The sequence below is a fragment of the Odocoileus virginianus genome, chromosome 5 (genome assembly GCF_023699985.2).
Source record: "Odocoileus virginianus isolate 20LAN1187 ecotype Illinois chromosome 5, Ovbor_1.2, whole genome shotgun sequence".
Classification (NCBI taxonomy): domain Eukaryota; kingdom Metazoa; phylum Chordata; class Mammalia; order Artiodactyla; family Cervidae; genus Odocoileus; species Odocoileus virginianus.
Window position 1 is genome coordinate 84,239,767 of NC_069678.1, and position 25,063 is coordinate 84,264,829.

Consider the following 25,063-nt stretch of genomic DNA (forward strand, 5'->3'; position numbering starts at 1 on the left):
AAAAGATCCAAATAGAATTTTAACATTTAGGTGAAGTGAAAGTCGCTTAGACGTGTCTGACTCTGTGACCCCATGGGCTATACAGTCCATGGAATTCTCCAGGCCAGAATACTGGAGTGGGTAGCCTTTCCCTTCTCCAGGGGATCTTCCCAACCCAGGGATCAAACCCAGGTCTCCTGCATTGCAGGCGGATTCTTTGCTAGCTGAGCCACAAGGGAAACCCAACATTTAGGTGAACTCTCTTTCATTTTGTGCCAAGGTGTTGAAGGGAGATCACAGATTAAAAACAGTCCTTTGAATAATCCATGAGAGTTCAAAAAACTATATGAGTTTCCATAATTGAATGATTTTATAATTGAACTAGAGGAAAGGGAATTTAGACTTTTGTGCTATCCACCTCATGGAAGAAAATTAACCTGTTATTGGAATTTAAGGTAATAAAAGAAAAATATGAAAGAGTGGTATTGGTATGTGGGGTATATTTTACTTTTCTGAGTGAAGGAAAAAGAAATAAAGAGTATATTATGTATTTGCTCATTGTAAAAAATTTAGGAGTAATAAACTAGAAATACAGTAAACGTAGTTACCTATAGGTATGTATAGTATTGAGGTAGAAGAGAGAGAGAAGGGAATGAGATTTTGAGTGTACCTTTTTATATAGTGTTAAGTTTTTTTAAAAATATCGTGTTTCACACATTTCAAAAACTATATGTAAGGAAATAAAGGTTTAAAAAAGAAAATCTTAAAACTGAATATAAGTAGTAGTAGTTGTAACTCAGCTAGTAAATAATCTGTCTGCAATGCAGGAGACCCTGGTTATGTTTCTGGGCTGGGAAGATACCCTGAAGATAGGTTACCCGCTCCAGTATTCTTGGGTTTCCCTGGTGGCTCAGACCATAAAGAATCTGCCTGCAGTTCGAGAGGCCTGGGTTCGATCCCTGGGTTGGGAAGATCCCCTGGAGGAGAGCATGGCAATGCACTCCAGTGTTCTTGCCTGAAGATCCCCATGGACAGAGGAGCCTGGCAGGCTACAGTCCTGACACAACTGAGTGACTAAGCACACAACATATACACAAAGTTGTTGTGCAGTTGGTCTTCTGAATTCTCTCTAGACTGAGATCTTGGGTTATTTTCTTAAAATCCTTTGTTCCTAGACTTTTGTGGTCATCTCTTCTTGATCCTTGACCTTGATTATTGTGTTCTGGTTTTTGTTGTTGCTGTTCAGTTGCTCAGTTGTGTTCAACTGTGCAATCCCATGGACTGCAGCACGCCAGGCTTCCCTGTCCTTCCCTATTTCCCAAAGTTTGCTCAGACTCATGTCTGTTGAGTTGATGATGCTGTCCAACCATCTCATCCTCTGTAACCTCCTCCTCCTCCTGCCCTCATTCTTTTCCAACATCAGGGTCTTTTCCGATGAATCAGCTCTTTGCATCAGGTGGCCAGAATATTGGAACTTCTGCTTCAGTATCAGTCCTTTCAATGAATATTCATGGTCAGTGTCCTTTAGGATTGAGTGGTTTGATCTCCTTGCAGTCCAAGGGATTCTCAAGAGTCTCCTTCAAGTCTCCTTTTAAACGACAGTTTAAAAGCATCAATTCTTCGGTGCCCAGCTTTCTTTACAGTCCAACTCTCATATCCATACATGACTACTGGAAAAACCATAACTTTGACTAGATGAACCTTTGTCAGCAAAGTAATGTCTCTTTTTAATATGCTAAGTTGGTCATAGCTTTTCTTCCAAGGAGCAAGCGTCTTTTAATTTCATGGCTGCAGTCACCATCTACAGTGATTCTGGAGCCCAAGAAAATAAAGTCTGTCACTGTTTCCATTGTTTCCCCATCTATTTGCCATAAAATGGTGGAACTGGATGCCATGATCTTAGTTTTTTGAATGCTGAGTTTTAAGCCAGCCTTTTCACTCTCTTCTTTCCACTTTCATCAAGAAACTCTTCAATTCCTCTTTGCTTTCTGCCTTAAGGGGGTGTTATCTGCCTAACTGAGGTTATTGATATTTCTCCTGGCAATCCTGATTCCAGCTTGTGCTTCATCCAGCCTGGCGTTTCACATGATGTATTCTGCATTTAAGTCAGATAAGCAGGGTGACAATAGACACCTTACTCCTTTGTGACAGGATGACAATATAATACTCCTTTTCCGACTTGGAACCAGTCAATTGGAAGTAATCAAACAGGAGATGGCAAGATGTGAACATTGACATTTTAGGAATCAGCGAACTAAAATGGACAGGAATGGGCGAATTTAATTCAGGTGACCATTTTATCTACTACTGTGGGCAAGAATCCCTTAGAAGAAATGAAGTAGCCCTCATAGTCGACAAGAGTCTGAGATGCAGTACTTGGGTGCAGTCTCAAAAATGACAGAATGATCTCTGTTCGTTTCCAAGGCAAACCATTCAGTATCACAGTATTCCAAGTCTATGCACCAACCACTAGTGCCAAAGAAGCTGAAGTTGAACGGTTCTGAAGATCTACAGGACCTTCTAGAACTAACACCAAAAAAAGATATCCTCATTGACATAGGGGACTGGAATGCAAAAGTAGGAAGTCAGGAGATATCTGGAGTAACAGGCAAGTTTGGCCTTGGAGCACAAAGTGAAGCATGGCAAAGGCTAATAAGAGTTTGGCCAAGAGAACGCACTGGTCGTAGCAGACACCCGCTTGCAACAACACAAGAGAAGACTCTACACATGGACATCACCAGATGGTCAACACCGAAATCAGATTGATTATAATCTTTGCAGCCGAAGATGGAGAAGCTCTATACAGTCAATGAAAACAAGATTGGGAGCGGACTGGCTCGAATCATGAACTCCTTGTTGGAAAATTCAGACTTAAATTGAAGAAAGTAGAGAAAACCACTAGACCATTCAGGTATAACCTAAGTCACATCCCTTACGATTACACAGTGGAAGTGACAAACAGATTCAAGGGATTAGATCTGATAGACAGAGTGCCTGAAGAACTATGGACAGAGGTTCATGACATTGTACAGGAGGCAGTGATTGAGACCATCCCCGCAAAAAGGGAAAATGGTTGTCTGAGGACATCTTACAAATAGCTGAGAAAAGAAGAGAAGGTAAAGGCAAAGGAGAAAAGGAAAGATATATCCATCTGAATGCAAAGTTCCAAAGAATAGCAAGGAGAGATAAGAAAGTCTTCCTCGGTAATCAGTGTGGGTCTAGGCTAGAACAAATGACTACAGATATTTATATTTGGGGAGTCCTGGCTCTCACAGTGGGAGAAGAGAAATATATGTGGGAACATGGTGATTGATTGAATTAGAGATGCCAGATTAAACTCAAGCTGAAAATAAAAATCAGTGAGAGTGCTTTTAAAATTAAGATTCCTGGGTCACAACTCCAGAGATTTTAAATTAGTCATCTTAGAACCTAGTAATCTTCATTAATATTCATCTCAACTGATTCTAGGGTAAGTAGGCTGTACTTTGGAGAAACTGCTTTTGAAGATGTGGTTTTCAGGGCCAAGCACTTTGCCTTTAACAGTTATTTTAGTTGAGTTCAGTCACTCAGTTGTGTCCGACACTTTGCAACCCCATGGACTGCAGCATACCAGGCTTCCCTGTCTGTTACCAACTCCTGGAGGATGATGCCATCCAACCATCTCATCATCTGTCATCCCCTTCTTCTACCTTCAGTCTTTCTGAGCATCAGGGTCTTTTCCAGTGAGTCGGCTCTTCACATCAGGTGGCCAAAGTATTGGAGCTTCTGCTTTAGCATCAGTCCTTCCAATGAATATTCCGGTTTGATTTTCTTTAGGATTGACTGGTTTGATCTTCCTGTCCAAAGGACTCTAAAGAGTCTTCTCCAACACCCCAGTTCAAAAGCATCAATTCTTTAAGTGCTCAGGTTTCTGTGGTCTACATTCACATCCATACATGATTGCTGGAAAATCCACCAGTTATGTAACCTGGGCCATTTTCCTCCGCCTGTAACTCGGCCATCCTAATGACGTCTGCCTCTGCTCTTTGAGCTTTTTTCTTAGCGTTGTTAGATGTAGCGTGTCTCCAGGTTGTGAGGTCTGAAGTAATCTCTTCTCTGTTGTGTGCTGTAAATACATGTCATGGCTCTCTTAGCTCTCTTGGTGTTTTTATTTTCTGAATATGCTCTTGGTTTGGTATTTTTTCCAGAAGATACATGATTCCCATGTGAAAAGCATTATATTCCATTTTCTGAATTGGTAGAAGAGATCCTTACCTTTATGGAGACTGCTTTTTTGATAGAGAATACAATATAGAGGAGGAAGAACATTAAACAAATCATTGCATAATGTGAAATCTACATTTTGCCTGACCTAATCATCTATGAAAGTCAGAAAAGATTTCCTTAAGGAACTAACATTTAAACTAAGAATGAATTGGAGATTGAGTAGACTCAGGTGAAGGGAATGAAGGAAGGCTGGAGGCCATAACTTTTGCAGTAAATGACAGCCTACAGGTGAGAGAGAACATTGGAGAGGATGAGGGCAGAGGACAGATAGTATAGATTTATGGATAGCAGGGTAGGGTGAGGTCATGAAGACTTGTGGAGGCTTTAGGATTTTAGATTTTATCCTAAGTGTAATGGGAATTTACTGAAGCAGTAAAGTCAGATTTGCCTTGTGAGGAGGTAACTGCCTGCTGGGTGGAGAGTGTTGGAGGGGGTAAAGAGAGGAACGAAGCTATTGCACTAGTTTTTGGTGAGACTGGTGTCCTAGACTGAGATGGTAACAGAAGAGATGGAATAAAGAAGGTAAATTGAAGGCAGGCTTATAAAATTTGGTGACAGATTTATTTTAGATGGTAAGGAGAAGGGAGGAGTTAAGGAGGCTTGACAGGTGTCTGATTGGAGCAGTTATATGAATAAGCAGAGAAGAGGAAACTGAAAGAAGACCACATTGGAAATAAAGATTGAGTTTAGTTTTAAACATGTTGGGTTGGAGTTTCTGGTGATGTCTAGTAGATTGTTGAAAGTTTATGTTAATTTAGCAGAAAGGTATGGAGATCTGGAAAGTGTAACAGATATTTATTGAAGCCATGGCTGTGGATGAGATTGCCTAGACAGCAAATGTAGAAATGAAAAAAGAACAGTGGCAGAATCTTGAAGATTTCCAACTTTTAAGCTTTTTATAGAGGAGGAAGACCCAAGTAGAGATGTGTTCTTCCAAAGCCGTTTAGAAAACATGACCATTTTGATTTCATCTTGATTTTTTTTTGTTCCATCTTGAAGTTTTTAGATGGGTAGTTTTTCTGATTAGTTCTTTCTTTCCTTTGTCTTCTTTTGGATTTGGACTGAGTACTTTGTGATTTTATTTTACCTTCACTGTTATTAGTTATATCTCTTCCTAAATTTTGTTTTAGGAAGTAATTATTCTAGAGTTTACCACCCATATCTTTAACTTATCACACTCTACCTTCATTATACTATTTTATGTATGGAGTGAGAACTTTATAAACCTTATATAGTTGATCCTTGAACAGCCCAGGCAGTGCAGGCTGACTCCTCCACAGTCGAATATATGATTTTACAGTTGGTTCTCCATATCCGTGGCTCCACATCTGCACATTCAACCAGCCTTGGATTGTGTAGTACTGTAGCGTATTGTGGTGGTGGTTTAGTCGCCAAGTCATGTCTAACTCCTGCAACTCCATGGATTGTGGCTCGCCAGGCTCCTCTGTCCGTGGATTTCTCAGGCAAGAATACTGAAGTGGATTGCCATTTTCTTCTTCAGGGGATCTTTCTGACCCAGGGATCAAACCCATGTCTCCTGCATTGCAGGTGGATTCTTTATTGCTGAGCCACCAAGAAAGCCCACTATAGTATGTATTTATTGGAAAAGAAGTATGTTTAGTGGACCAGTATAATTCAAACGCATATTGTTCAAGGGTCTACTATACTTTTGATTCCCCTGAGCCAGCCTTTATGTTGTTATCATGTTTTCCTTTTACATGTTATAAACCTCATAATAAGCTGTTATATTTGCTTTAGACAGTCATCTTTTAAAGGCATTACAAATAAGAAAAAGCTATTTTTAAAAATTTGCCTTCATTTTCAGTTTCTGGAACTCTTCATTTCTTTTTGTAGTTTCAAGTTTCCATTTGGTATCATACTTCTGCCTGAAGAACTTCCATCTAACATTGCTAGCCAACTGGTGGTACAAAAAGTGAATTTTTCCAGCTTTTGTGTCTTGCAAAGTCTTTATTTTGCCTTCATTTTTGAGAGATATTTTCATTGCATATAGAATTGACTTTTTCTTTTATTATTTTAAAGATGTCGCTTTGTTGTCTTCTAACTTGCACAGTTCTTTGAGACATCTGCTGTAATTCTGATGTTTATTTCTCTGTGCATAATCTTTTTTTTTTCCTCTTCCTTCAAGATGTTCACTTCATTTTGATTTTCAGCATTTGGGTTATAATGAATATAGGTGTGTGCATTTTTAATTCCTTCTGCTTGATGTTCTCTGAGATTCTTGCATCTGTGATTTGATGTGTCCTGCATTATTTTTGGAAGATTCTTGACTGTTACTACTTCAGATTTTTCTCTGCCCCATTCCTTTTCATTTCTTCTTCTGAGACCCTAATGACATGTTTTGTTACACAGTTCTTTTCTTTTTGTTACACAGTTCTTGGATGAATTTTTTTGTGTTTGTGCTTGTGTGCATGCCTGCATGCATGTGTGTTAGTCTGGATAATTTCTACTGATCTATCCTCAAGATATCTGAACCTTTCCCTAATTGTGTCCCATCTTCTGATGAACCATCTAGGGAATTTTTTATCTTTGACCATGGTTTTTTGAAACCAAATCATGTTACATTTGACCCTTTCTTATAGTTTACACATCTCTGTTGAAATTCTCCATCTTTTGCAGTTGTGCATCACTTCCCCATTGATGCAGTTGTGTACTTTTTCTACTTGTTGCTTGAACATATAGTTTTCTAAAAGTTCTTGTCTGATATTTCTGACATCGGCGTCATTTCTCAGTGGGATTTCTGCTGATTACTTTAACTTTTGACAGTGGAGGTTTTTTTTTTTCCCCCTTCTTTTCCGTGTCTCTTGCAACTTTAGACAGTTTTAGCTACATGTGTAGAAGAATGGTTGAGATAGAGGTAAGTAGTATTTATAACTGTAAATGGACAGTGATCTTTTTCCACAGGTCATTTGTGTCTGAGTTGAATTACTCTTACCAGTAGTTGAGCTGGATTTGAGTTTCGTTGTTGGTACCTTTACCTTTAGTATACCACAGACTTTACATTCTTTCTGCAGTAGGCTCCTGTTACCTTGTGCCAGACTTTACATTCCTTCTGCAGTAGGCTCCTGTTACCTTGTGCTTGAAGACAGGTTTGGGTACTGTAGTTTTCTTAGTGTTCCTGCTTTCTTTTTAGGTTTTAGTTGTCTCTGCCCACCTTGCTACACATGGGGGTCTCCATGCTTCTGCCCCTTCTCCATCAGTAGATTACTACTTGTTAGTCCTGCCAGGCTTGTGCTAGGGTCCAGTGGTTTTGTGTTTTTGGTCTTGATCCAGACTTAGTCTTACTCAGGCCCTTGGACCTGTGGGGGGGGGGGGGGTGACCTTTTTCAGTGTTTTTGCCCCCTCAGCCAGATCAGTTACCTTTGTCCAGTTACATTTGAGTGGTAGTTGTGCGACCCTTTGCAGTCTGTAGTCAGCCTCCACCTCTGCTTGGCGTATTGGAGTAGAATCCTGGCCCCAGGGCAGCTTCCGACACTTGTCCCATTGTTGCTGTTCCTATTCAGTCAGGTCCGACTCCCGGACTGCAGTCACTGGCTCCTGGAGATTTTGGAGCATTTCATTAAGAAGAAATGGCCTGTAGGTATTTTCTTTAAAAATTGAGGAATAGTCCTGCTTATTCATGAAAGATTACCTTTCATTCTTCAGGCCTTTAAGTGCATTTTCCTTCTATCCAAGTTGGTTTTTCTTTCCTGCTGCATTAGGGAACCTGCATGTTCCTGCTGACTTGTGTAGCCCATGTCTTCCCATTTGGTTTTCTTTCTTACAGATTGTAGTGAGAACCTAGTTGGCTTTTATGTGCTCTTGTTTTGGAGCAGTGGAATTTTTTTATTTACAACTTTTTAAACTCATTAAGAAGTGATAACATATGTGCCTTGTAGATCATTTGAACATGATAGAAAAGTGAAAGGAAGAAAGTAATCTTCACTTATAGTTGTGTAGAATAACTCCTAGCATTTTGCATTCTGCCTTGTTTCTAAGAATAAATACATTAGCTAATAAATACATACCACAATTAAAATCACAATATGCATATAATTTTTTATTTGGTATTCAGCATTAATCATAGACATCTTCCTGCATCATTAAAAGATCTTACTAAACATTTAAAAAGGGACATATGCTCCATTATTTGGAGTTTTGTAAGATTCACTGGAACTGTCTTTTCCAATAACTATTTCCCTTTGCAGCATTCATAATTTGAAAATCAGAAAGATTTAAATTTGAAGCTCATTTAAAAGCTTATTCTATTTGTAATGATATGTCAGCATATAGCGATATTTAGGTTGCTGATTCTGTTTTTAAAGGAGGGTTTTGGTTTTTGGATTCCAATGACCCTATAGCTTTTCTTTTTTAATTTCAGAATTCCATCAGACATAATCTGTCACTGAACAAATGTTTCCTTAAAGTGCCTCGATCCAAGGATGACCCTGGAAAGGTAGGATTCATTTTCTTAAGATAAAATAATTGGATTCCTCATTATATCTGGTGGCATATTTGAATCTGAGTTATACCTATTATATAAAGAAAAATAATTGGGATGAAAGCTTCAGGACCTTGTCTAGTTCATTGATAAGAAACCTTTGTGAAATAGCAAGTCCTTCTTTACCCTATGCTCCCTATTCTACCTCACCTCGCCTTACCCTATTTTAGTTTGTATGCTTTAAGGAAACAGCAGACAGGAAGAGAATTCTTTTTAAGCAGTAAGAAGCTAGCTAGCTACTGTAGAGCTGGTCTTCTGTTCCAGGTTGCTGTTTCTAATCTAGTTTTTGTTTGGTTATTTTTTTAAGCGTTATGTTTTAAATTAAACATGACTTTTGAATTTCTTGTTGGAACCGCAATTTATTGTTGCATATAAGAAGTGAATCTGGGGCAAGGGGGGAAGTGAATCTGTATGTAATTGACTAGTGGAAGTAATTCTTACCCTGAAGTAAAATTTTTCTGTTTTATCCTTGTTTTCTTAGTTGCCGTTTCTTCCTCTTCATTCCATTTATTTTCTGCCATTGTTGCATTTTTAATATTTTATTTGCAGAAACTTCCTTTTTTTGAGTTTCAAACTGTATCAACTGAATTGTGACCTGAACTTGGTACTACTAGTTGTTTGGTTTCTAAAGCTCAGAGTACTTACTTGGGCCATTTTTCGTTGTCATGATAAATTGGTAGATTAGGACTTTTGAGGTAGTCTATCTGTTGGCGCATTCTTTTTTAGTTGGTTAGACTCCTTGTCACCTTCTTCAGGCTACTGTCCCTGAAAGAATTTTCCCAAAATGTAAGCCTGATCATGTTATCGCCCTGTTTTTAAAAGCACTCTCCACTGTCCTGGAGATGTTTCTTATATCCTTTACTATTTTTTCCTTAATCTTCCTTTCTAGCTATGATTTCACCTTATTCAAGATCCATTGTGAGGGACTACTTGAAGTTTTCCAGACATACCTTTCATATAGTTTTCTCCTATTGCACAAACTCCCTCACTTGTCTTCATACTCCTTGTTTTTTAAGATTGAGCTGCAACATTACCCTGTGGAGTTTTTTTGTTTTCACATACTTCAATTGAGTTTGTTGTTCCATCTTTTGACTTTCTGTTACTTTGTAATCACTATAGTAGCTTCTAACTGATTTCTCTATCCTAGGGCTTACTATCTCCAGTATATAGTAGCCAGCCATCTTTCAAAAATGGTCATATGGTCTCTGTTTAAAAATCTTCATTGGTTTATTTACTGCCTTTAGGTTAAAGTCTAAATGTGAAGAGGATGGGGATAGTTTGTATATAGTTCACTTTTTTAGCCCCAGTTGCTTGCACGGTGACTGGTGGCACTGAGGAGATGACCCTGTTGAATGAATGAATGTAAAGCTGACCCCTGAACGATGCATGGGTTAGAGGCATTGACCCTCTGCCAAGTATAATTTATAGTCAGCCCTTGGTATGCATGGTTTCTGTGAATCCAGTTTCACATCTCCCAGATTCAACCAACTACAGTTATGTAGTATTGTATTTAATATTGAAAAAACGTGTGTATAGATGGACTTGTTCAGTTCAAACATGTTGTTAACTGTATTGTATCCTCTGCTAGACTGTTGATTTCTTGAGGTTAGGACATGGAGAGTTGTTCATCTCAACGGTAAAGCAGGTACTCTTAAATAGTGAATGTTTAATGGCATCTTCTATGATCTGCCCAATCAAGTTGGTTCTCAATAAGATTGAATAAATTATTGTAATAGTCTTGTTTGACACAATTTACTATTTGTGTTCATAACTCTCTAAAGTTGTGAATAAGAATTGATAAAAATTTTTCTTAGCTTTAAAGCAGGCTTATTATAAAAGAAGAGGAATTACTACTATTATTTGCTTCATTACAGTTTCTGATGAGTAGTGAGGGTATATGAATCTGACTAAAAGTCTTCCTAATAGAGTTTTGAGATTATCTGTGTTATTAGAGTTCTGTGAAGCTAGTAATTGCAATCAGATTTAATTTTAAATGAGATTTAAATCATTAAAAAATAAAAAACCAACACCCATGAATGCTTAACTATATTATGTACTAAATTTTAACCAGTTGGAGATTTATTTAATAAAATCTTGTGCTGTCAGCTCTTCTTTTGTGCAGAACTTAAAAGCTTTTCTCCACTTTTAATTAAATAATATCGTGGGGGTATGGCAGGTGATTAAGTAATACCATGTTATTCTTTGCAACTGTTCTTTTTGAATCAGGATTGTCTTACTATTATGCAACCAAAACAGTACAGAAATCAATTGAATCCTGGTAGTTTAATAAAAACTTAACTTTCAGCAGTAGTCTTTTTAAAGTTTTGTTTTTATCAAATACATCATTTGGAGAAGGAAATGGCAACCCACTCCAGTTTTTTGCCTGGAGAATCCCATGGACAGGGGTTGCAAAGAGTTGGACACAACTGAGCAACTAACACACACACATACATCATTTTTCTTGTTGATTTTAGTCATTGTAGTAAAATATACATTTGATACAATAAATATCATACATTTGATAGTATATTTATACTAATAGTCATTTTTATTTTCAGTCTCAAGGTGAGATTTAAGTACCAGTTCTTAATTGATTTTGGTCAGAAGTAAATGTAAATCTCATCTTATGAAGTACATTTATATGAATAAAATCATTTTAGTTTTTAATATCAAAGTAAGATTTTTTTTTAAACTAAGTTGTGTTGCTTAAAACAGTTTTGAAAACCTTAGATTTAGCCCATTTTGTAGATGAGGAACTAAGGTCCATAAATGAGGAATGACTCGCCCCAGTTCAGTGTGGAATTAGAACCCAGGTGTATTGGCTAGACTTACTTGCAAGTCACAGGAACCTATTACAGACCAACTTAAGGGAGAATATATCTGCAGGAGGGACTGAAATGGGAGCCAGACTCTTCAGTTGTATCACTGGGGATGTCTCTCTATATCTGTTAGTTCTACTAGCTTTTCTCATGGCTTCATTTTTAGCCAAATTCGCGGCAGAGATGGCTGTCAGCAGCTTCTGGCACATATTCACCTAGTTTAGTAACCCTTAGCAGTGTTTGGTGCCCACCCCACCAAATCCCTGGGGTACAGCAAACATCTTAGAATGAATGCCCAACAAGGAGAATACACTTGGTTTCTTGGTTCCTACTGAGTGAGTGAGTGAAGTTGCTCAGTCGCGTCTGACTCTTTGTGATCCAATGGACTGTAGCCTACCAGGCTCCTCCATCCATGGGATTTACCATGCAAGAATAGTGGAGTGAAAAAAAAAAAAAGAATACTGGAGTGGGTTGCCATTTCCTCCTCCAGGGGATCTTCCCAACCCAGGGATCAAACCCTGGTCTCCCGCACTGCAGGCAGACGCTTTACCCTCTCGGTCACCAGGGACGCCCTCTTGGTTCCTATTACTGGTGCCTTTTCCATTCTACCAGTCAGTCTTCCTTGAAGGGGAAGCCAAGATGTTAGTTAAGTTTTGGTACTTATGAATTGTTTTTTTCTTTTTGTATTACAGTGTTTCCTGGCATTTGAGGAGCTTTCCCAAAACCACCCTCACCACAGTGGGAGAAAACCATTGAGCTAAGGTGGGGTGGGAGTAGTTTTTGGTCTTGGGTAATGGGTGTATTTTAGCCCCTTAGAATTTGCAAGCTGCTGCCATGATCCAGATGGGTCCAAGAGGTTGAGGTAGAAGTAGCTCATACAGCTTCTTTCCCATAATTCTGTGGTGTATAACTGTTCAGTGTATCAGCAGAGCAGTATAGTGACCAACTTGAAAAGTTCTTGTTGAATTACAGGTGCTTTTATATGACTATTTATTACTGACTCAATCCTTATTTTCTAGTAATTTTTGTTATAAAAGCCCTTAATATTTGATACTCTCCCAATATACCCTAATGGTCTGAGATCCATTTTTCTTAGTTCCCTGAAACTAAATGCAAACAGCTACTTTATTGCTCTCTTTATAAAGAAATACAAACAAAATGAAATTGTATTTTGCATCCATAACTCTGCTGCCTTTTTTGGGACAGATTTCTGTTTTGTTTCCCCTGATGACAGCCCTGTTTCTGCATACTGTAATCTCCTTTTTTTTTTTTTTAATCCTATCTTTTATCTCCTCATTTACCATTAGCTTTGTATTTTTGTCTGTCTTTTAATCTAAGTTTTCGCCAAAAGTCTTCTCATTCTGCAGTTCACACATGCCTCTTTATTTTAGAAATAAGTATTTTTGCTCACATTATGAAAAGACAAATTCTATCAGCTACATTTTGTTTTAAAAAAATAGAGTTCTCTTTTTTTGCTTTCCAGCTTAATCTTTTCTCAACCTTGTTTCTTCTTCTCTAACTCAGGAAAATGATACTTTGACTTTAAAGGAGATAAAAGATTGTAAAAAGTAGTTTCAGCAATTGTATAATTAATAGCAGGAGTGGGCTCTAGGAGAAATGAGATGATAATTAAGTTTAAGGCCCCATGAAGGCCACCTGCCTGGCGTGGGAGAGATAATTGCAATGAATTCATCGTAAGAAGAGTTCTTTGTTTTTTGGTTGCTTTTTCTTACCTGGACTGGGGAGGTTGTAAAATGCTCAACGGCTGTGGAGATTGGGGATCTCCTGGTTTGTAAAGAAACAGCAAACTTACTACTAGAGAGTTAATTTTTAAAAGTTCTGAGATGGTGATTATTTCCTACTCCTATCCTCTGTCATAGTATAGGAGACCATAACATGGTTGACAGATTGCTTTTGTTCAAAGTGTTTTCTTTTTTTTTGGTCATGTTAGTACTGTATTGTATTTATTTGTAAATTGTCTCTTATTTATTGGTATCCTGTTTGGGTCATTTCATTTGTAAAACGTTTTAGAAAAACTGGAAAGGTTTGAGAGAACATAAGATACAGCATTAAGTGATAAACTGTGTTGCTAGAATTATAGGTGTGTATCTTAAAGAAGGAAGATGGTATAATTTTTACACTAGCCTTAAAATAGATGCATGATTTTTATGAGGAAGAAGTTGACCTCTTATCTGTGTCTTTGAATAAAACCAAACACGAAGTGGAATTTAAAGATAGGCAAAAGTTTTGTTGGACAAAAATAAGGACGTTGCGTTTATTGGAGTGAAAAAAAAAAAAACCAGGGTTCCCAAAGGAGGCTTTAGAGTTTGCCACTTTTAAAGCACCTCAAGGAGAGAAGAAATTATCAACCTTCATAATAGCTTTAACTCATGATAGGTAAGAACACCAGTTGAAGACTGAGAACAGGACTTGATCAGGTTTAGCTGAGGGACCCATCAGAACACAGTTGAGATAGAATGAGGAGTTAAGGGAATTAATGTAAGTCGCAAAGAGTTGGACACGACTGGGCGACTGAACTAACCTGAACTGAATGTCAGCACTAACATGAAGTCAGGAGTGAAGAAAATGCATTGATGCCAAGGGTGCATGTTTAGACAAAAGTGAATTATGAATGTGAGAAAGTCCCTTAGACAAACCAAGGTTAGAAAGCCCAGAGTAAGCCTTGAGAGGGGCATTCAGAGAGGCTTTGAAAGATTGGGATAGAGAGGAGGTGAGGGTCTGATCCAGAGAGATAGCACTGCAGAAACAGAAAGAAGTGCTGGCATACAACGCTGACAAGACACTATGAGTCAAAGCAATTTAGTTAAGAACTGCGTTTTATTTGCACAAACATTATTCTCTGTTCTCTTCTTAGGAGCAGGATATAGCATTTTGTTGGTGGTGGTCTCCTTTCCATATCTACTTTTTAAAAAAAAAATTTTTTTTTGCCCTCAGATTAATTTTTTAATTGCCCCTTGGTAGTCAGCACCACCTTGTCCCCCACCCCACGCCCTGGCAGCTAACCACTGATCTATTTTCTGTTCTTATAATTTTGCTTTTTCCAGAAATTCAAATAAGTAGGACTCATTCAGTAGGAGGCCTTTTGAGTCTAGCTTCTTTCACTTAGCATAATGCATTCGAGATCCATCTTTCTTGTTTGGAGTATCAGCAGTTCCATTTTGTTTCATATAGCCGGTCTTATGGATTTGCCACAGTTCAATCACCATTTGAAGAACATCTGGGTTATTGCCAGTCATAAGTTCATTTGATACAGTAATTAACTTGATAAATTTAAGACACAAGACAATGTTGAATTGAACCTGAACTAGTAATGTATATGTAATAGTTATATATGAGTCAGTCAGTTCAGTTGCTCAGTTGTGTACGACTCTTTGCGACCTCATGGACTGCAGCACACCAAGCCTCCCTGTCTATCACCAACTCCCAGAGTTTATTCAGACTCATGTCCTTTGAGTCAGTGATGCCATCCAAATATCTCATCCTATATCGTCCCCTTCTCCTCCTGCCTTCAATCTTTCCCAGCATCAGGGTCTTTTCAAATGAGTCAGCTCTTCACATCAGGTGGCCAAAGTGTTGGAGTATCAGCTTTAGCATCAGTCCTTCCAGTGAATATTTAGGACTGATTTCCTTTAGGAAGGACGGGTTGGATCTCCTTGCAGTCCGAGAGACTCCCAAGAGTCTTCTCCAGCACCACAGTTTAAAAGCATCAATTCTTCAGTGCTCAGCTTTCTTTATAGTCCAACTCTCATATACATACATGACTGCTGGAAAAACCATAGCCTTCACTAGATGGACATTTGTTAGCAAAGTAATGTCTCTGCTTTTTAATGTGCTTTCTAGGTTGGTCATAACTTTTCTTCCAAGGAGTAAGTGTCTTTTTATTTCATGGCTACAGTCACCATCTGCAGTGATTCTGGAGCCCCCGCAAAAAATGTCTGCCACTGTTTCCCCATCTATTTGCCATGAAGTGATGGGACCGGATGCCATGATCTTAGTTTTCTAAATGTTGAGCTTTAAGCCAACCTTTTCACTCTCCTCTTTCACTTTCATCAAGAGGCTCTTTAGTTCTTCTTCACTTCCTGCCATAAGAGTGATGTCATCTGCATATCTGAGGGTATTGATATTTCTTCCGGCAGTCTTGACTCCAGCTTGTGCTTCATCCAGCCCAGCATTTCTCATGATGTACTCTGCATATAAGTCAAATAAGCAGGGTGACAGTATACTGCCTTGACGTACTCCTTTTCCTGTTTGGAACCAGTCTGTTGTTCCATGTCCAGTTCTAACTGTTTCTTCCTGACCTGCATACAGATTTCTCAAGAGGCAGGTCAGGTGGTCTGGTATTCCTATCTCTTTCAGAATTTTCCAGTTTATTGTGATCCACATAGGCAAAGGCTTTGGCATAGTCAATAAAGCAGAAATAGATGTTTTTCTGGAACTCTCTTGCTTTTTTGATGATCCATTGGATGTTGGCAGTTTGATCTCTGGTTCCTCTGCCTTTTCTAAAACCAGCTTGAACATCTGGAAGTTCACAGTTCGTGTATTGTTGAAGCCTGGCTTGGAGAAATTTGAGCATTACTTTATTAGCATGTGAGATGAGTGCAATGGTGCAGTAGTTTGAGCATTCTTTGGCATTGCCTTTCTTTGGGATTGGAAGGAAAAGTGACCTTTTCCAGTCCTGTGGCCACTGCTGAGTTTTCCAAATTTGCTGGCATATTGAGTGCAACACTTTCACAGCATCATCCTTTAGGATTTGAAATAGCTCAACTGGAATTCTGTCACCTCCACTGGCTTTGTAGTGATGCTTCCTAAGGCCCACTTGACTTTACATTCCAGGATGTCTGGCTCTAGGTGAGTGATCACACCATTGTGATTATCTGGCTCATGAAGATCTTTTTTGTACAGTTCTGTGTATTCTTGCCACCTCTTCTTAAAATCTTCTGCTTCTGTTAGGTCCATACCATTTCTGTCCTTTATGAAGCCCATCTTTGCATGAGATGTTCCCTTGGTATCTCTAATTTTCTTGGAGAGATCTCTGGTCTTCCCCATTCTTTTGTTTTCGTCTATTTCTTTGCACTGATCACTGAGGAAGGCTTTCTTATCTCTCCTTGCTATTTGAAACTCTGCATTCAAATGGGTATATCTTTCCTTTTCTCCTTTGCTTTTCACTTCTCTTCTTTTCACAGCTATTTGTAAGGCCTCCTCAGACAGCCATTTTGCTTTTTGGCATTTCTTTTCCTTGGGGGTAGTCTTGATCCCTGTCTCCTGTACAGTGTCAAGAACCTCCGTCCATAGTTCATCAGGCACTCTGTCTGTCAGATCTGCTCCCTTAAATCTATTTCTCACTTCCACTGTATAGGGGTAAGAGATTTGATTTAGGTCATAACCTGAATGCTTTTTGGTTTTCCCTACTTTCTTCAATTTAAGTCTGAATTTGGCAATAAGGAGCTTATGATTTGAGCCACAGACAGCTCCCAGTCTTGTTTTTGCTGACTTGTATAGAGCTTCTCCATCTTTGGCTGCAAAGAATATAATCAGTCTGATTTCAGTGTTGACCATCTGGTAATGTCCATGTGTAGAGTCTTCTTTTGTGTTGTTGGAAGAGGGTGTTTGCTGTGACCAGTGCATTCTATTGGCAGAAGTCTGTTAGCCTTTGCCCTGCTTCATTCTGTACTCCAAGGCCACATTTGCCTGTTACTCCAGGTGTTTCTTGACTTTCTACTTTTGCATTCCAATCCCATATAATGAAAAGGACATCTTTTTTGGGTGTTAGTTCTGAAAGGTCTTGTAGGTCTTCATAGAACCGTTCAACTTCAGCTTCTTCAGCATTACTGGTCGGGGCATAGACTTGGATTACCGTGATATTGAATGGTTTGCCTTGGAAAGGAACAGTGATCAATTATTCTGTCATTTTTGAGATCGCATCCAAGTACTGCATTTCGGGCTCTCTTGTTGACTATGAGGGCAACTCCATTTCTTCTAAGGGATTCCTGCCCACAGTAGTAGATATGATGGTCATCTGAGTTAAATTCATCCATTTGAGTCCACTTTAGTTCACTGATTTCTAAAATGTTGACATTCACTCTTGCCATCTCCTGTTTGACCACTTCCAATTTGCCTTGATTCATGGACCTAACATTCCAGGTGCTTATTTAATATTGCTCTTTACAGCATTGGACTTTACAGCATCGCCAATCACATTCACAGCTGGGTGTTGTTTTTGCTTTGGCTCTGTCTCTTCATTCTTTCTGGAGTTATTTCTCCTCTGATCTCCAGTAGCTTATTGGGCATGTACTGACCTGGTTAGTTCATCTTTCAATGTCCTATTTTTTTGCCTTTTCATACTGTTCATGGGGTTCTCAAGGTAAGAATACTGAAGTGGTTTACCATTCTCTTTTCCAGTGGACCACATTTTGTCAGAACTCTCACCATAACCCATCCGTCTTTGGTGGCCCTACTCGGCATGGCTCATAGTTTAATTGAGCTAGGCAAGGCTGTGGTCCATGTGGTTAGTTTTCTGTGATTGTGATTTTCAGTCTGTGTGCCCTCTGGTGGAGAAGGATATGAGGCTTATAGAAGCTTCCTGATAAGAGAGACTGAGGGGGAAACTGGGTCTTGTTCTGATTGGTGGGGCCATGCTCAGTAAATCTTTAAGCTAATTTTCTGTTGATGGGTGGAGCTGTGTTCCTTCCCTGCTGTTTACCTGGGGCCAAACTCTGGTGGAGGCAATGAAGATAATGGTGACCTTCAAAGATACCATGCATGCACTGCTACTGTCACTGCCCCGAACCCTGCAGCAGGCCACCACTGACCCACGCCTCCACTGGAGACTCCTGGACACTCACAGGCAAGTCTGGGTCAGTCTCTTGTTGGGTCACTGCTCCTTTTTCCTAGGTTCTCGTGCACACAAGGTTCTGTTTGTGCCCTCCAAAAGTCTATTTCCCAGGTTGTGCAAATTCTGATAACTCTGTGCTGGGGTTAATGGCGATCTCCTCCAAGAAGGCTTATCCCATACCCAAGTTGGCTGCACCCACAACCCCCCTCCCTGTGGCAGTCCATTGCTGACCGGTACCTCCACAGGAGATGCCCAAACACAGTTCTGCTCTGTTTCTGTGGGTTACAGGAAGCATTATATGACTTATATATGTGTATATATATAAATATATGTGAGCTGTCTCTCAGAAATCAATTGTGGTACAGTAAAACCTTATTTATCTACAACTTTATTTCTACAAGGATTAGGTTAATCCTTTTAGATTAACTGATGGTTTAAAAACAAGATATAGCAAATCAGTGTAAAAACAATAGAAGACTGTATTTGTTCAATTAGAATGTTCCAGAGACCTGAGCTGGCATTGGAATAATTTTTGTCCATACATTCACTCCACCAGTTAGCCAGCCAAGCTTTCTGCCTTTGAGTGCCTGCTGTGTGTTTGACTGCTGATAGCCTATTTTTATTGTCTGAGTAGAGTGGTTATTTAACTTCTTGCCCAAATTAAGAACTTCTGAGGATGAAAGGGCTTTTTTCTTAATTGTGCTTAGTAAATAGGTATAAACTCAGACTGACCCTGGGCAGGCTGTTCCTGGACCTGTCTTTATGATACATGTAGATGCTGTGCCACAGTGTTATGGGCAGCTGCGCAGAGCAGTGTCCTAGGATGATGGAGAGTTTAAAAAAAAAAAACAACAAAAAAAAACCCTTTAAAATTGGATTGTTAAGTTTAAACTGGGATAGGAAAAAACACGGAGATAAGGGTTCAGTACTGTGTCTGAGCCTCTTGAGATGGTGTGCACTGAGAGCAGAGGAAGGGCAGAAAACAGCTGTGACTCAGTTTACCAGTGAGCAGTGTCTACATGATAATATAGTAAAACCTAGAAGTTACAGCTTTGGCCATTTGGGGTGGCTGTTATTTATGATAGGGACTGCTTTCCCCAGGAATATGAGATTAATATTAACTTCTTGTATTTACTTATATTTAATCAGGTAATGGCATTGTTGTTAGTCTACTTTAATCTGAGGGCTATTAAAGAATGGTCATATCTGTGCGTAATAGAGCAGGGAACTTTGTTGACATAAACTTTCAGTCAGAAATTATTGGAATAAGTAACATGTTATTTGAAGTAGTAAATATTTTACAATAATGAAAATAAAGGCATTTAAGTCCATTGTTCATCTCTGACACATCTTTATTTTAATGAATTTTCTATACTTTGATTTTCTCAGTTTTCCTACTGTATTTATTATTGGTTGAATCTTTTCTATTGACGAATGCTGGCTAGTTTTCAATTGGGTACCACATTCCCCCCCCCCCCCCCCACCTCTAGAATTATTTTTTGTTTTAGGATATCTTAAATTTGGCAAGTGATTCAGTTTTGGAATATGTGTTCAGAGCTGGACAATTCTAGTTTGTGATCTTTCTTTGGGATTTTGTAGACTAAGACCTTGCAGTCTTCTCTGGCAGGAAATAGACCATTAACTTGCTGTATTAGAATTGTTGAAACAAATAAATAATAATGTCTACATTTGTATATTGCTTTACAGACGAGAGAACTGATTTAACATGCATTATCTTAATCTTTAAAACAAATTTGTAGTTGAGTCTCACTTTTAGATAGTGATCTTTAAGTCCATAGTAGATTTTTCCATAACAGATTAGTTTACACAAATCTCACGTGATAGAACATCACATAAATGGAAATCATTTGGTATATACTTTGTTTATGTCAGACTTCCTTCATTCAGCCTAATGTCTGGGATGCTTTTGCATATGTCATTTTGCTTGTTTGTTATTGTTAAGTAGTATTTCATTGTATGAATGTACCATAGTTTCTTTGTCTGTTTATCTGTTAGTGGACATCTGGGTTGTTTTTAGTTTGGAATTACTTTGAGCAAGATTTTATACAAGTTTTCTGTGGACATAGGCTTTTGTTTTTCTTGAATAATGGAAAAATTGTTGTGTCAAAGGGCAGGTGGAACATTAATTTGATAAGAAACTGCCAAATCTTCCAAAGTGGTTGCGTATTTTACATTCCTAATAGCAAGGCATGTGAGTTCCAGTTTCTCCATATCCTGACCAACAGTTGGTATTACCTGTCTTTTTTTAAAATTAATTTTTATTGGCATTTAGTTGATTTACAGTGGTGTGTTGGGTTCTGTTATACAGCAAAGTGAATCAGTTATATATATACATAAATTCACTCTTTTTAAGTTTATTTTTCCATGTAGATCATTACAAAGTGTTGAGTAGAGTTTCCCCCTATCTTTTTAGTTTTAGTCATTTTAGAAGATATGATATAGTGTCTCATTATGGTTTTAATTTTCCTGATGACCATTGATTTTGAGTATCTTTTTATGTACTTGTCATTTGTGTATCTTCTGAAAGTTCTTTTAAAACTGTTTCCATGTTTTCTTTTAAAATTTGGTTGTCATTATTAGAGTTTAAAGAGTTTTATATGTATTTTAGATATGTCTTTTCTTGGATTTATATTATGTAAACATTTTTTCAAACTGTGGTTTGCTGTTTTGTTTTCATAATAATGTCTTAAAAAAGAGCAAAAGTTAAAAAAAAAAAAAAAGCAGAAGTTTTAGATTGATAAAGTCTAATTTATTTTTAGTTTAATGATTAACAACTTGTGTGTTCTGTCCAGAAAATCAACCAAGGTTGTAAATATTTTGTCTTCTGCTGGTTTTATATGTTTAATTTTAACTTTTAGGTATATGATTCATTTCAAAATAATATTTATGTATGAAATGTTTAATTTTCCTGTTGAATTTTTGTTTAACTTTTTGAAATATTCTTAATTTCTTCAAATATTCTGTCTTGAAACTTCATCTGATATTAATATAATTACTACAGCTTTCTTATGCACCTTCATGGTATTTTATTTTTCTAGTATATATTTTGCTTTAGTCTATAAATGTCTTTGTATTTAAAGTGTGTGTCTTAAAAGTAGCATGTAGATACTGACTCTTGCTTCTTAAATTCAGTCTAACAATCTCTGCCTTCTAATTGGAGTGCTTAGTCTGTCTTTCCCTAGAGTAGGAAATGGCAGAATCCCATGGACAGAGGATGCTGGCAGATTGCAGTCCATGGTGTTACAAACACAACTGTAGCAACTTAGCACACATGCAGTCTGTACTTAATACATTACTGGTTTAGTTGCTCTGTTTTTCTTTTGTTTCTGTGTTGCTTCATTTTTGAAATCTTTCTGGCTAATCAAATATAATATTGTATTTTGTTTAGTGACTTCTTAGCTATATGCTCTTTTTAAATTTTTTTATTTTCTGTAATGTTAGTTGTGTTTTGAGGAAATTATGTTGAGAAGATACTTGCCTAGTTATTTATCTTTTCTGATGTTCTTTTCTTTTCTATAAATCCAATTTCCAATCTGATATTTTTCCTCTTTAGCCTAACAACATCTGTTGGCATTTCTTGTTGTATAGAACCATAGGCAACACATTTTGTAGACATTTGTTTACTAGAAAAGCGTTTATTTCATTCTCATACTTTTTTTTTTGAAGTGTGGAATTGAGTTTTTTGGGGGGTGGTTTTCCCCACCTTCTAGAACTTTGAAGACATTCCATTATCCTTGGCCTCCATTGTTTCTGGAGAAGAATCAGCTGTCATTTATATATTTATATCTCTGTTTATAACTTGCCTTACCTCAACTTCACTTCCTCTGTAGTAGCTTTTAAGAATTTTTCTTAAGATTTAAATAGTCTGACTGATGTGCCTTAGTGTGGTTTTCTTTATTCTTCTTGGGATTGCTAATCTGGGTCAATAAAGGGTTGTCATTCAAAATTGTGATATTTTTGGTCATTGTTTCTTTAAGAAATGCATGGTCCCAATTTCTCTCCTTTGCTTTTAGTATCCAATTAAAATATGATAGACTGACATTGTTTTGTAGACCATTGTAGATCATTGCTTTCTTTATTCATTTTCCTTTGTTTTTTTCCTTTTTGTTCCGTATATTGGGTCATTTTTACTGATCTGTCTTCAAGATCTCTGGCTCGCTGACTTTATTCTGTCATATCTGGTGAACATTTTAATCAATGGACATTCTGATTCTTGAATTTTCATTTGATCTTTTTTGATGAAATGAGTTTAACCGTTTGCTTTGATGCTAGAATATTAGGGCTTCTGTGTTGTCTCCAGCCAGTTTGTAGACATGAAACATGACTACAAGCTTTTGTTTCACTGTAAATTTTTATATTAAGAAGGTGAAAGTGAAGTTGTTCAGTCGTGTCTGACTCTTTGTGACCCCATGGACTGTAGCCTACCAGGCTCCTTTGTCTTTGGGATTTTCCGGGCAAGAATATTGGAATGGGTTACCATTTCCTTCTCCAGGAGATCTTCGCAACCCAGGGACTGAACCCAGGTCTCCTGCATTGTAGGCAGATGCTTTACCATCTGAGCCAGCAGGGAAGTCCCTTATTAAGAAGGTATGTAATACTGTCTTGATCTATACAGGGTTTAGGAACCCTCTGAATCTAGTTCATTTTTTTTTGATTCCTTACATTATCTTTGATGTTTTGAGATCCTATTTTTTTTTTCTATGAAAGTAGGTATTGAGTTGGCCAAAAAGTTCATTTGGGTTTTTCTGTAACATCTTAAGGGACACCCGAACAAACTTTTTGGCCAATCCAATGATTAGAGTAAATGAGATTTAAAAAATATTTTAATGATAAATCATCTGGATTACTGTGTCACCTCCAATTGATCTCCCTCCTCTAATCTCTGCTTACCTTTGCTTCATCTATTACATTGCTGCTTTAAGGTGTGGTGCAGAAATAAGCATGCAAATCTACCTCTTAACCACATTTTCAATTCTAGCCCTCAGCTTCCTGTCCCTGAACTTTATGCTGATGCCATACTGCACCATTTTTCTTGGATTTATGATGTCATATTTGCCCATACTGTTCATTGTATCTGAGCAGTCTTTCTATTTTACTCATTCTTTAATGCCCAGCTCAGATGTCAGCATTATCTGAAAGATGGTAACCTTCCTTTTTCTGTTTCACCTTTTCCCTTCTTCCTTCCCTTGCTCTATCCCTTCTTTTTTCCCCTCCCTTCCTATTTTCACCTCGTTTTTTCTTTTTATTACCATAGTTCTTTGAACATACCACTATTACAGTTCCTGAATGATGTAGCTATCTGTATTTTGATCTGTTCCACCCAGTTGTGATTTTTTTGTTGACAAGACTTGTGTGTTTTTCCTTTTCATAGACCCATAGCAGCTAACGTAATATTTGATACATAGTAGATGATTAATAAAATGTTTATCGCAAAGAGTGATGTTTGTCTTTTCCTAGTTAACTAAGAAGTAGCTGTTCTAGTCTTCTCAAGGAAACTTTTCTAATTGTACATTAATTCTCTTGCTATTTTTTTTTAAATTGGAGTTATAATTGCTTTCCAGTGATGCGTTGGTTTCTGTCCTACATCAGCATGAATCAGCCATGGGTATACACATGACCCCTTCCTCTTGAACCTCCCTCCCATCTCCTACCCCATCCCACCCATCTAGGTTGTCACAGAGCACCAGGTTGAGCCCCCTGCATCATACAGCAAATTCACACTGGCTATCTGTTTTATATATGGCAGTGTAAATGTTTTCATGCTGCTCTCTCAATTCATCCCACCCCTTCCCTGCTGTGTCCACAAGTCTGTTTTCTCTGTCTGCATATCTATTGTTGCCCTACATATAGGTTCATCAGTACCACTTGTTTTTGTTTCTTAGATTCCATGTATATGATACTTGTTTTTCTTTTTCTGACTTACTCACTCTGTGTAACAGGGTCTAGATTCATCCACCTCACTGGAACTGACTCAGATTTGTTCCTTTTTATGGCTTAGTAGTACTCCATTGTATATATGTACCACAACCTCTTTATGCATTCATCTATTGATGAGCATCTAGGTTGCTTCCATGTCCTGGCTATTGTAAAGTGCTGCAATGAACATTGGGGTAGATATGTCTTTTAGAATGGTAGTTTTCTCAGTGTTTATGCCCAGTAGTGGGATTATTGGGTCATGTGGTAGTTCTCTTCCTAGTTTTTTTAGAAATCTCCATACCGTTCTCCACGTGGCCAAATTAGTTTGCATTCCCACAAGTGGTACAAGAGGGTTCCTTTTTCTCCACATCCTCTCTAGCATTTATTGGTTGTAGGTTTTCTTTTTTTTTTTTTTATCATCATGGCCATTCTGACCAGTGTGAGATGATACCTCATTGAAGTTTTGATTTGCAGTTCTCTAATAATAATGAGATGGCTGGATGGCATCACTGACTCGATGGACATGAATTTGAGTAAACTCCCGGAGTTGGTGATGGACAGTGAGGCCAGGTGTTCTGCAATTCATGGGGTTGCAAAGAGTCGGACACGACTGAGCAACTGAATTGAACTGAACTGAATAATAAGCTCTGTTGAGCATTTTTTCACGTATTTATTAGCCATCTGTATGTCTTCTTTGGAGAAATGTATGTT

At 38.0% G+C, this 25,063-nt stretch overlaps 1 protein-coding gene across 6 annotated transcripts in view; it reads left to right on the forward strand.

Annotated features, from left to right (window-relative positions):
• FOXJ3 (forkhead box J3) overlaps window positions 1–25,063 on the forward strand; it is a 140,560-nt gene that overhangs the window by 48,591 nt on the left and 66,906 nt on the right. For 5 of the 6 annotated variants that reach the window (XM_070468339.1, XM_020914811.2, XM_020914808.2 and 2 more), the window contains one exon: window positions 8,624–8,698. The exons of the other annotated variant lie outside the window; for it this stretch is intronic. In XM_070468339.1, coding sequence (XP_070324440.1) covers window positions 8,624–8,698 — 75 coding nt within the window. The remainder of the gene's footprint in view (window positions 1–8,623; window positions 8,699–25,063) is intronic. 6 annotated transcript variants of the gene reach the window in all.